This window comes from Festucalex cinctus, chromosome 17, assembly GCF_051991245.1.
Source record: "Festucalex cinctus isolate MCC-2025b chromosome 17, RoL_Fcin_1.0, whole genome shotgun sequence".
NCBI lineage: Eukaryota > Metazoa > Chordata > Actinopteri > Syngnathiformes > Syngnathidae > Festucalex > Festucalex cinctus.
Genome location: NC_135427.1, coordinates 16,636,763 through 16,648,894, shown reverse-complemented (window position 1 = coordinate 16,648,894; position 12,132 = coordinate 16,636,763). Strand labels below are relative to the sequence as shown.

Genomic DNA, 12,132 nt, shown 5'->3' with positions numbered 1-12,132 from the left:
GGCCACTCTTATGAGGCGCTCCCCCTAGTGGCCCGCCAAGTAATTGTTCAATAAGTCATGAACAATGGGGCCGTTATAGTGGCTGTATATTAACTACAAATATCGCGATACTTGCGTATGGATAATCTATCGGGAGACAAAAAGTATCACGATTTATCGCAATATCAAGATACATCGTCACACTCTAACACAAACATTGCAGCACCTGCACTGAAGCCTGATTCTGTTCTTTTTTTTTTTTCTTTTTTGTGTGCGTATGTGGGGGATTGGAAGCTTTAGCAACATGATCAATACCTTTAGCTCAATCTTTGCAGCGATCAATGAGTGATTGAAGTATTTGCTCAAAATCAAGCACAAATGGGGAACTTAATCATCTACTATGAAATCATCGGGGGTTAGTTTCGCACTCCCCGGCTTGATTAATTGCAGTTTGAGCAGACGGTTTCTGTCATTAGCCCCGCCCCCCTTGCTGTTTGTTCGCCCCCGAGGAGATGAGGAAAATTGATACGTACAGAGATGAATCCCACCGCAACACATCAAAGAGCTTCATGCGATTTGTCGTAACCCAGCAGTCAACAGCACATTTCGGGTAAATTCAAACAAAGTTGACTGCAGGGAAATTTTCATGGACGTTAAACTGGGAAATTAATCGAAATTCAATTACACTCCACAATTTGAAAAAAAAAAAAGATTGTTAATACAAATTTTTTGGAGTGGTTTAAATGTATACATTTGCATCTTTTTTTTAAATTTTAAAATAATTTAATACATGTTGTTGTTTCATCCAAAAGGAACTTCATAATTATAGCGTTTCAAAGAATTTTATTCGTCTTAATATTTATTTGTTTTTTTACATTTAAACATGTTCTTGTTTTGTACAAAAAAAAGATCATCCTATTGAACAGTGCACATGATGAACTTCGAGTTTATGCAAACATAAACAAACAAACAAACAAGCAAACGAATAAATAAATAAACAAATAAACAAATAAATAAATAAATAAATAAATAAATAAATAAATAAATAAATAAATAAATAAATATTATTTTAAATTCTGTTTGGTCCCAAAGGAACGTACATTAATATAGTGTTTCTATTTTTTTTAAATTGGTCTTGTGCAAATATTTTCTTGTTTTGTACCCCAAAAAAAATATCGTCCTATATCTGCACTCAAATGTCAAGTTTTTGCCAACATTAATAAATAAATACATAAATATGTAAATAAATAAATAAATAAATACATGAATAAACACAATATTATTATAAATTCTGTTTGGTCCAAAGGGCACTTACATAATTATAGTGTTTCTATTTTTTTAAAATTGGTCATAATATTTTTAAATGCTTAAACATTTTCTTGTTTTGCCCCCCCCCCCCCAAAAAAAAAAAAAAGTTTGAAAAAAAAATCGTGATTTATTAATACTTATATTAATTATTGCCAAGAATAATCTTGATTATTATTATTTTTTTTTAATAATCGAGCAGGCCTACATGGAATTTAAAATGGGAAATTTTGGAACTTTTCTAGATAAAGACAATTAGTCTTGTAGTAATTCTTTTTATTACTTTGATTATTGGTTTTGTTTTGTTTATTTATTTATTGGCAGTGGTTATTTTTGCCGTGACCGGCAATTCTCCTGCTAATGTTATTTTGTCCTTGGGCAATCATTGCACCGGAACAAGAAATTCTTGGGCTGCCATTCAATATGTAGTTGGCGATTGTTGAGAGACATGGACATGCGTGCATGTGCAAGTTTAGGTCACTGCGCAGTCGCAATGAGTATGTTGTGTGTTCCTCAAAACATCATTTTGATCTCAATGCCACAAATCAATTACCTCGTAAATGACAACATCCTCTTTTCAGCGACAAAAAAAATCTAAAACTTACAGGCCAAGAATTGTCATTTGTTGCTCTTGGACGATTGACCAATCAGAGCCATCCACACCAGGACAATTGTCAACATAAATACGCCTTATATATTTTTATTTTTAACTGATTAACACCTACATCTCCATATAACAATTTGGAATTTGGAAATCGTGTCAGCAAACTTATAAAAATAGCTACTAATTTTGCAGTGTTTTTGTCATTCATCCAAAAGGAGTGGGGGTTGGGGTGGGGAAAAAAAAAAAAAAACGGGTGCCCCTGTGCCCCTCTTCCGCCTTTAATCGCACTTTTGCATGATTATTTTTGCATATTATTTTTTGCCAACGGTTCTTTTCCTGGCAACATGAGTTAGCTATGAGAGAAGCTAAAGAGAGCCTGCTCGGAACGAAGAAGAAACATATTTAAGGAGTTAGCTAGTGCCAGCCTCCCCAAGAAAAAAAAAAAAAAAAAAACTGCTCCCCCAAAACTTTGAGCAAGAAGCGAACTCACCATTGCAGCTCGCGGGGCGACGAAAACGGAGAGAAAACGAGCCGTTTGGTGGCCGAATGCGAAGCGACGGGATGGAGCCGGTACGGCTGCCCTTTTCCGCGTCACCACAGATCACCCATTCATTTGTTTGGTTTTTTTCTTCTTCCTTCTTTCTCGGGAAAATTGACGAGGAGGTGGACCGGGAGGAGGAAAAAAACAGGAGCTTCCACGGGGAGAACGAAGTCGCATTGCGCATGCGCAAAAGACAGGCAGGGGACCAAAAAAAAAGCAGAATTTTAATGGGGGGGGTTTTTCCAACCGAAAATTAACTTTTAGTAATTATTACATTGTACTACTAGAAAATAATAATAATAATAATAATAATAATAATAATAAAAATAAAAAAACAACTAATGGTGGCACTTATATGCTGCGGTTGAGAGAGAGAGATAGATAGATAGATAGATAGATAAAAGACGTGCACTGCAATATTTCAATAAAAGTAACTGTTGGTGCTATCCTTGTCCACTGGAGGGCGCGCTGACAACCACGTGACATTGGCTGCTATACTCAAGATTGGAACCTTTTACCTAATTAATCATTAACAATCGAAAAACATATTAAAACACATTAATTTTATTATACATTAATTGATCTTGTGAAATAGTGTGATTGCGGTAAACGAAACCCAAGTATTTGTATCCTGCAGGGCTACATTTAACAATTTAATATTTCTAATTAAATGATTCGGTAATAAAGTATGAGAACTGACTCCTACAGATAATTTCTTTATTTTTTATTTTTATTAGTGAGCTCAAGCACTATGGAGAACCAAAACTGCCAACATTCAAAATAAATACATGACTAAATAAATAAATAAATGACTAAAAGTGAAAATGAAAACCGGATATGAGTAAATCATAAATACAAATGTATTTATTTATGTAGGCCTATAAATATTTTGTTTCTTTTTATTTCTATTTTTGACATAATTTTCGAATTCTATTGTTTTATATCCGTTTTTATTTTCACTTTTAGTCATTCTTTTATTTCTTTACTTATTGTCATTTATTTATTTTGAATTTTGGAAGTTTTGGTCCTCCATAAAACTCAAAGTTTTTCCCTGTCGCCCGGTGTGTCCGCTTGTATAAACACGCACGCACGCGCTCGCCCCAACTCAGCCGTGCACGCATGCGCACTCATTAGCAGCTGAATAGCTTGATGAGCTGTCAGGTAACACGTCTCGCACGGGGACGCATGTCAACTTCCTTTCATGTTCTCAGCTACTTGTGGAACATGAAAGGACGTGCAGGAGGAGGTACAGGCAAGAGGTTCCGTGCCGCAAGGGGGCGGGGGGCGTCTGAGGGTCGCCTATATAAGTCACCCCTGAAGATGTGTGGGGACAAAATTGTTGTTATTGCTCTCATCGGGGGCCGCCATGCGCTCATTGCGAGCCTCCTTGCTGCTGCCGGTCCTCCTCCTCCTCCTCCTCCTCCTCCTGCAGCGAAGCCGGGAAGTCCGCGTCGGACCTCGGCTGCGGGACCACCGGCGCGGCGGAGGAGGAGGAGGAGGAAGCGGGCATCACCTGCCCACCTACATGGTGCACCTGTACCGCCATTTCAAGAGCAACGCGACGGATGCGAGCGAGCCAAACGCGGAGAGGAGGCGAGCGGCGGACACAGTGAGGAGTTTGGTGGCCAAAGGTAAACTTTACCACGGCGTTGGGTTGTGTTGGGGGGGGTCCAGACGGGCAGAGGGTCTGCAATACACATCCCACTCGGCGTGAGAGGATCAGCCGGTCTAATTCTCAAAGCAAACCTCTCTTCTTCTCTCTTTTTTCTTAAATAGATGTTGTTGATTGAGCATCTCGCCAGACGCGCCCCCTCCTACTACACAAGTTGCCTTAGTTTTTTTTTTTTTTTCCTCCTCTTTCACACTTGTCCTGATTAGATTAGAGGCGGGGGGGGGGGGGGGGGGGGGTGTTACCTCGGCTGCCGCATTTCGCTGTTAGGTGTCAAGAGTTTGTATCATAATGTTTGGGCGAGATGGAAATTTTCAAGCGCGAATTCGTTGCCAGTTTCGGGGGCTTAATTGTTTGCCATGAGTGGATTAAGTTGATCATGTGATGCGCAAAATACTCAATTCTTGAAAGATGCTCTTTAAATCCTTGAGATTAATTGGAACCATACCTGAATACTAATAGCAGCAATCCCCCCCCCCCCCCCCCCCTTTCAAATTTGCATCCCTGGTGACCCCAATCTCACACCAAAATGTGTATTGTATGCAGCGAAATTGTAACAATCATAAACGGCAGCTAAAGTGTGCATGACGTCATCATCGCGACATGAATAGACAGTAGCAAGCCGTTTCCGATTTCTTCAGTTGTTTTTATCCACGTTAGAATTGTATTTATTTAGGAAATGTTGAACTTCAAACACGTTTGTAAATGAGAATAATAAGTTAAATAATGTTTAAAAAAAAAAAAAGTATAAATACGTCTTTGGCACACATTGTATGGGAGGAAATGAGTTAAAATAGTTGTCGATTAATTTGATAATCGATTAAATTTGACAGCGCTACAAAAATACATAACGTAAGAGACACACAGCTTGATAGCAACCATCTAAGTCAGGGGTGGCGAGATCCGGTCCTCGAGGGCCGCAGTCGTGCCTGTTTTGGATATTTCCCTTCTTCAACACAGCTGATTCATGATCAGCTCATCAGCAAGCTCTGCAAAAGCCTGATAACGAGACTGTTAATTGGAATCAGCTGCACTTCGAGTAGGGAAATCTATAAAACCTGCAGGACTCGGGCCCTCGAGGACCGCAGTTTGCCACCCCTGATCTAAGTTGACCTTATATAAAAAGTGCAAAGTGCAAACTCCTCATTGCACTCGTCTTTGTAGATTGTGAACACAAAACCGCTTCCTTCCTTTCCTCTTTTGATCTTTGGCCCACCACAGGACTTTTCTGTTTTGTTGTCTGGTTGTCCACCTGCAGGACTGTCGCACCGTCACGGCCACTGGGCAGCCACGTTCGACCTCCACGGCCTGCTAGCCGACAAGCAGATCCAGGCAGCCGAGTTGAGGATCCGGCTGCCCCCGAGCGCCCCCGACGCGTCGGTGGCCGTGTACCACCAGCACGGCCCCGAGTGCCACCCGGCGTCGGACATCTGCCGCCAAGACCCGCAGCCGGTGGGCACCCTGGGCCCGTCCTCGCTGATCTCCTCCTCCCACGGCTGGAGGGTCTTCAACGTGACGGGCCCGCTCCTGGCCTGGCTCCGGGCCAGATCCTCGCTGAGGGTCCGGCGCAAACGGGCGAGGACGAGGGCCGAGGCGGCAGCCCCCGAGCCCAGCCCGGCGGCGGGCGAGCGAGCCCTGCTCGTCATCTTCTCGCACACCGGCTCCGATGGGAACGCCAAAGCCAAGGCCAGCTTGCTGCACACGGCCGAGCGCTCCAAGTTCTTGAGCCCGGCCGAGAGCTGGGGCCCCCCCGGGAGGCGCAGGAGCAAGCGGGGTCACGGGGAACTGACGAACGGGGGGCCCCCCCGGGCGTCTGGATGGCAGGCTGACGAGTCGGCGTGCCGCAGGGTGGACCTGCATGTGGATTTTCATCACATCGGATGGGGGTCTTGGATTATTTTCCCCAAAATGTACAACGCTTATCGCTGTGAGGGATCCTGCCCGGGACCCTTGGGCGCCCGCCTCAATCCGACAAATCACGCTTACATGCAGGTAAGCGCCACCTTCTTCCTTCAGTTCAGCCATGCCAATACTACTATGTTCTTCATACTGACGCTGAAAAGCAAATGTTAGCATACTCAGGAGATTCAGCAACATTAAACGGAACACACTAATTGTGGGAATGCTGAAAGCATCCCACATATCACTTTTTTGCCGAGAAATAACTCACACATTATACTTCCGATTTACAGCATTCAAATTTCAACTTGCTTCAAAACGTCACGCCTTCCGGGCTATATATGGCCTGATTCCACATTACTTACAGTTCTCGCACAATTTAACGTTAAATATCAACTTTTCCCCATTCATTTTCAATGGGACTGACCTCTTCAACTTTTTCAAAGTCCCACTTTCCACGCCCACTTCCATACATACAACCAATCATCATTACTAGCTCTCTGATACTGCTCAGTGGCGCACTTGGTTAAGCGTGCTGTCCACTAACCAGGAGGTCCCGGGTTCGAATTCCAGCAACATTGCAAATATATCATTTGGCAACTGAAACGATTAAAGGCACACTGGCTTTCATCAGATGGCTATTTTGAAAATACATATGCCATTAGCCATTTAATTTGAACAAGGCAACTGAGCTCAGTCGTTAGCGCAACTGCTTCCCCCAAGGAGAACCTGGGTTCAAGCCCCGCTTGGACCACATTTTAGTACATTTGATGGTTTGATACCAACTGACTATCGTATCAGGAAATGGATTATAATTTCTCTGAAATGATTAAATCCCACCTCAGACAGATTGTAGTTAAAGTTTTCTTTTTATTCCTTTATCTTTCAACTTCAAATAAAACTGTCATTTTCACATCCTTTTTCTTTCAATTTACTTCATAAGCATTTAGCTTAACATTCAGCTTTCAGCATTCCCACGCAATTTTGCCAAAAATTGCACTTAGTCTAGTTTGCCATTGTTGTAAATGTTGCCAGTGTTTGCACACATGCAGTCACATTAGAAGCACGTTATTAGAGGAAAGATGCATATTGGATTGAATGGAACCATAGCTCCATCTAGTGGACAGGGCATCATTTCTGAGTGACTCCCAACACTGAAGAGCCTTAGACAAAGAATATATCGGCGTTGAAGCAGCAACCTTTTATTCAATTATCTTTCAACTTCAATGAAAACTTTGTAAATTTCACATAATTTATCTTTTACTTTACTTCATAAGAATTCAGCTATTAGCATTCAGCATTCCCACGCAATTTCTCCAGAAACTGCACTTAGTCTAGTTCGCCATTATTGTTGTAACTGTTGCCAGTTGTTTGCACACAGTCACATTAGAACCATTTTATCTGAGGAAAGATGAATGTTGGATTGCATTGAATCATAGCGCCATATAGTGGACAAATGGTGCAAGGGCATCATAATTTGAGTGACTCCCAACACTGAACAGCATTTACCGTTTCACAACAAAGAATATATCGGCAGTGAAACAGCAACCTTTTACTCATTTATCTTTCAACTTTACAGGTAATGAAAACTTTGTAATTTTCATATACTTTACCTTTCAATTTACTTCATAAGCATCCAACTTAGCATTAAGCCTTCAGCATTCCGACGCAATTTATCCAGAAATTGCACTTTGTCTAGTTCGCCACTGTTGTTGTAAAAGTTGACAGTTTTTTTTATTTTATTTTTTAACACAGTCACATTATAAGCATGTTATCTGAGTAAAGAAGCGTCCATCTAGCTCCATCTAGTGGACAAATGGTGCAAGGGCATCTTTTTTGAGTGACTCCCAACACTGAACAGCATTTACAGTTTCACAACAAAGACTATATCAGCGTTTAAACAACAAACCGGCCAATGGTTAATTTGAAATCGGTCAGGACCTCGGCTGTATCTACTTCAATGTATTTTCCCATCACTCCCTCGCTCTCTCCCTTTGCCCCGCAGAGCTTGCTCAAACATTACCACCCTGACCGCGTGGCCTCGCCGTGCTGCGCCCCAACCAAGATGAGCCCACTGAGCATGCTCTACTACGAGAACGACGAGATGCTTCTGCGGCATCACGAGGACATGATGGTGGACGAGTGCGGCTGCCAGTGAGCGCAGCCGAAGCGGACCTTAAAAAAAAGAAAAAAGAAAAGAAAAGACACTTAGAACCGGAAATGGAGGGGGGGCTCTTTTTCTTTTACCATGCACTGTATAATTTGTAAATTAATGTATATTTATTGTGAATACTGTTTTAAAAACACCCATATTTATGTCTATTTTTTGCAAAGATGCTGTCCCGTTGGTTACCTTCATTTTGCTGTGACTGACAGTGAGCTGAACTGAAAACAATAACAAAAATGTGTTTGTTGTCTGCTATTTTATTGCCACCCTGAAGTGCATGTGACGTCACGGTGGAAAGATCACAACACAAAGGAGGGAATAAGGTCGACTTCTCTAGCGATCGTCACTGTTCATGCTATGCACAATGAGTCTCAAAACAAAAGCATTGTAGAGGAAATTCTAGCAAACGCTGTCGGGACGAGAGAATACAGAACTACTGGCCAGGGTGACTATTGAAAACATTTAACTGACTAACCAGAAATGTACCATGGGGTCACACCTAAAGCAAGTAGGCTCAAGTAACTTTGAGAAGTGGACCAGCACTGACAGGTAGGATGAATTGAACTCAAGTAGGAAATGCAATCAAATTAGTTGTCTTTTTTTTTTTTTTTTTAAACATCATTACACTGTGATGCATTTTACAAATGTAAACGACGTTGTGGTAACTTTGACACTCAAGCGATGACAACAGAGGCAAATAACTCGAAATATCTTTAAAATGTTTTATTTTGTGTTAAAGTATCTTACTCGAGTTGCTTTCGTATAAAAACATAGCCTACCATATGTCAAATTAAGATCGAATGTTTTATTTTCGCATATGAAATAGTTTTGCACTTGTGGCTGCCATTATTCTGCGCAGTTGTGACGCTCGCAAGCTAAAAAATTGAATCGGGCCCACGTTAACGTTTGAGAGTTATTTTAAACAGTAGTTTTTATTGAGTTTTTACCTGGTTACAAGTTACAACGTCTCGTTAGTCAAACTCGACGCACAAACCAAAAAAATATATGTATTCTTTATATTGAGTTTGAGCATACGCCGGACTGCAATTCACTTGCGCAGTTTTGACGCTCACGAGAAGCCCTTTTCTACATGCCGGCTTTTGTTTTGTTTTTCTAGTAGCCTCGCTTCTAAATGACATTATCAGGATAGTATAGTTTACTACGTTATTAATCAGGTTTTCTCGCGATCCGGTGACCATTCGGTTGATTTGGACTTTCGGATGAGCTAAAAATACCGCAAACCAAATTTGTCAAATGCGAACATTAGCTGCCAGCCAGCGAACTTCCGGAACAAGATAACCAGGGTAAGTTTCCCTATTCTCATTTTGAACTACAAATACTCGTGAAATAATTTGCAATATGCTACTATTATGTACCTCAACATGGGTTCAATCTAATACAACTGCCAAGAGCTCATTTCCACGGTAATGTAAATTTGCCAATATCATGTGTCAATAAAGCTGAATTCAGTCAAATACGGTATTACCTTGATTAAAATCCTCCTTGCATTTTGTTTGTTTCCTCCCGCTTAAACTCTTTACGGTAAACGACGATACATGTTTAGTGGGCACATATTGCGTCGTGATATTTATTACAATATTGTTCAACAGTCGCACATAAGGTCCATTTTTAACTCAGTGTTGGCTCCCCCTGTCGGCCTTTAGGAAAATACATTTCCGTTTTGGGGCACTCACTTCCGGGAACGGATAAAAACACGCACGCACGCACGGGAAAAAACCCCCCAAACCTTCACAAAATATGTTCCAAATCACAATTCCATTTGGGACACAAGAGTAAATACATTTTGGCGTTAAAAGTGTGAAAACTATTGTTTTAGAACATTTTTTTTTCTTATAAACTATTATTACTTTTTGAACAATTGGCAAAAATTCACATACTTCAGTGGAAAAAAATGAAATTTGCTGGTGTATGTCATCACCATTATCAACGCAATTTTATGAAAATGACAGTTTGTCATGATATTTCTGTGACGTACAATTAAATGGGACGTGGCCTGCCATTAGGCGCATCATCACACAAAATGGCGGAGGCGGTGGTTAACGTGGCCCGGAGGATCAACGCAACTGTGGAGGAAGGAAGAGATCACCTGGGTAAGTGTTTTTTTTTTTTTTTTTTTTTTTGCTTTGTGCAAATCCAACTTGTAACTTTTTCTTTTCCCTCTTCCCTGCAGACTTATCCAACTGCAAGCTCATCTCATTCCCAGACGGCGTTTTCAAGGTTCTCAGTAGCGTGTCGGAGAACATCCGGGTCATCACCCTGGCGGATAATGAGATGAAGGCCATTAGTAGCAAGTTCTTTTCCACCTTCACTCAACTCAGAGGTGCGCAGTTCACAGTCGAACGTGACTGACGGGCATCTCCCTTGACTGACTTAAAAATAGAATCGCAATTCAATTACAATTTCAATTATTACACTTCACAATCACAAATTCAGTGTAATCGTAACAAAAGATTCATACTCAATTACTCATTTTTGAATTGTTTAAAGAGATACTTGACTCATTGAGCCATTTTCAGCTGTTAAAAGTTCATATTTTTGTCTATAATTGAATTTTGGTAACTTGATTATTTTTCATGTACAATTAGCATCTTTAAAAAGTAAATTTTCTACTTGCTGTCGACTGATGATGACATCACCTGTACTGAGGAAGCAGGTAACGGCCAATCACGGCTCACCTGTTGGTCAGTCAACTGAGCCATGATTGATGGTTACCTACTTCCTCAGCACAGGTGATGTCATCATCAGTCGACAGCAAGTAGAAAAAATACTTTTTAAAAGGTATTAATGTACATGAAAAACAATTAAGTTACCACATTAATTATAGACAATATATTAACTTTTCACTGCTGAAAATTGTTCAATGACTGAAAAAATTTAAATGATTTAATAAATTGTTTCATCCAAAACGAACTTGCATAATTAGTGTTTCAAAGAATTGTATTTGTATTAATATTTTTTATTTTTTTTTACGTTTAAACATTTTCTTGTTTTGTACCAAAAAATAATAACATAGATAAATATTTATTACTATTATTATAAATTCTGTTTGGCCCAAAAGGAACTTACATAACTATAACTAGTGTTTTTTTTTAATTGGTCTTAATATTTTAATATGCTTAAATATTTTGTTTTGTACCAAAAAATAAATAAATAAATAATCGTTTGAATAATCGTGATTTCAAATATTGCCCAAATAATCGTGATTATTTTTTTCCATAATCGAGCAGCCTTACTTAAAAACAATGCTTTTAGAGCTGGACCTGCACGGAAACGTTCTCAGCAAACTGCCCGACTCGTTGGAGGAAATGAGGCACCTGACCAGCATCGACCTGGCCAATAACAACTTCTCGACGTTCCCCGAGAAGCTCACGCAAATCGCCACGCTGGAGCGGATCAACCTGGAGGGCAACAACATCAGCGGTAAATCACAATTAACGTACACCTTGTGGATTGCAAACAGCTTTTTGAACTTTGAGGCTGCTAGCTGAATGCTAACACATAATGGGAATTGCCATAGACAGGCTAACAAATAGCGTCACGTTATCGTTTTGATCATTTTCCTGTTTGAACCCGACAGAAATCCCGCTGGACAAGTTGTCGGCCATGCCGGCGCTCAAGTGGCTCAACGTGCTGTCCAACCCTCTGGATGCAAACACGCAAGCTGCTCTCGCGTCGCCGCGCAAGTTTGATGTTTTAGTGCAAAAGGAGTTGTGAACGAATGATATGCTGCATGCCGTGTGCCTTTTCTTGTTAAAAAAAAGAAAAATAACTCCCTTGGATGCTTTTGTCTGCTTGGAAATGAGGATCCTTTGGAAGATTGCATATGGTTGCAGATGAAACATCGTCCTCCGTTCAACACTTTTAGATTTTTTTCCCCCTATGAATTAAGAAAAAAATAAACATTTGGTTGGTATATTTTTTATGGCTCATTGATTACTTTTGGATTT

The 12,132-nt window shown here is 40.5% G+C and overlaps 3 protein-coding genes and 1 long non-coding RNA gene across 6 annotated transcripts in view; 2 read left to right on the top strand and 2 right to left on the bottom strand.

The window, feature by feature from the left end:
• pald1a (phosphatase domain containing paladin 1a) overlaps positions 1 to 2,594 on the bottom strand; it is a 55,549-nt gene extending 52,955 nt beyond the window's left edge. For both annotated transcript variants that reach the window (XM_077503360.1, XM_077503362.1), the window contains exon 1: positions 2,379 to 2,594. The gene's annotated coding sequence lies outside the window, so the exon portion shown is untranslated. The remainder of the gene's footprint in view (positions 1 to 2,378) is intronic.
• Positions 2,595 to 3,795: 1,201 nt separating this feature from the next.
• On the top strand, positions 3,796 to 8,360 carry ndr2 (nodal-related 2). The gene is made up of 3 exons (XM_077503579.1): positions 3,796 to 4,060; positions 5,357 to 6,090; positions 8,003 to 8,360. Exons 1-3 carry the CDS (start codon positions 3,796 to 3,798, stop codon positions 8,153 to 8,155), a joined length of 1,152 nt encoding a protein of 383 aa, XP_077359705.1. The 3' UTR covers positions 8,156 to 8,360.
• On the bottom strand, positions 6,848 to 9,952 carry LOC144005423 (uncharacterized). The gene is made up of 2 exons (XR_013279563.1): positions 9,651 to 9,952; positions 6,848 to 8,172 (listed from the first exon to the last, which is right to left on the bottom strand). It is a non-coding gene; the product is annotated as an uncharacterized LOC144005423 (long non-coding RNA).
• On the top strand, positions 8,566 to 12,103 carry lrrc20 (leucine rich repeat containing 20). 2 transcript variants are annotated; one of them, XM_077503580.1, is made up of 5 exons: positions 8,566 to 8,713; positions 10,189 to 10,275; positions 10,356 to 10,505; positions 11,438 to 11,605; positions 11,763 to 12,103. In XM_077503580.1, exons 2-5 carry the CDS (start codon positions 10,206 to 10,208, stop codon positions 11,897 to 11,899), a joined length of 525 nt encoding a protein of 174 aa, XP_077359706.1. In that variant the 5' UTR covers positions 8,566 to 8,713; positions 10,189 to 10,205; the 3' UTR covers positions 11,900 to 12,103. The 2 variants fall into 2 exon arrangements, with proteins under 2 accessions (XP_077359706.1, XP_077359707.1); XM_077503581.1 differs by lacking the exon at positions 8,566 to 8,713 and adding an exon at positions 9,101 to 9,468.
• The last annotated feature ends 29 nt before the right edge of the window (positions 12,104 to 12,132 follow it).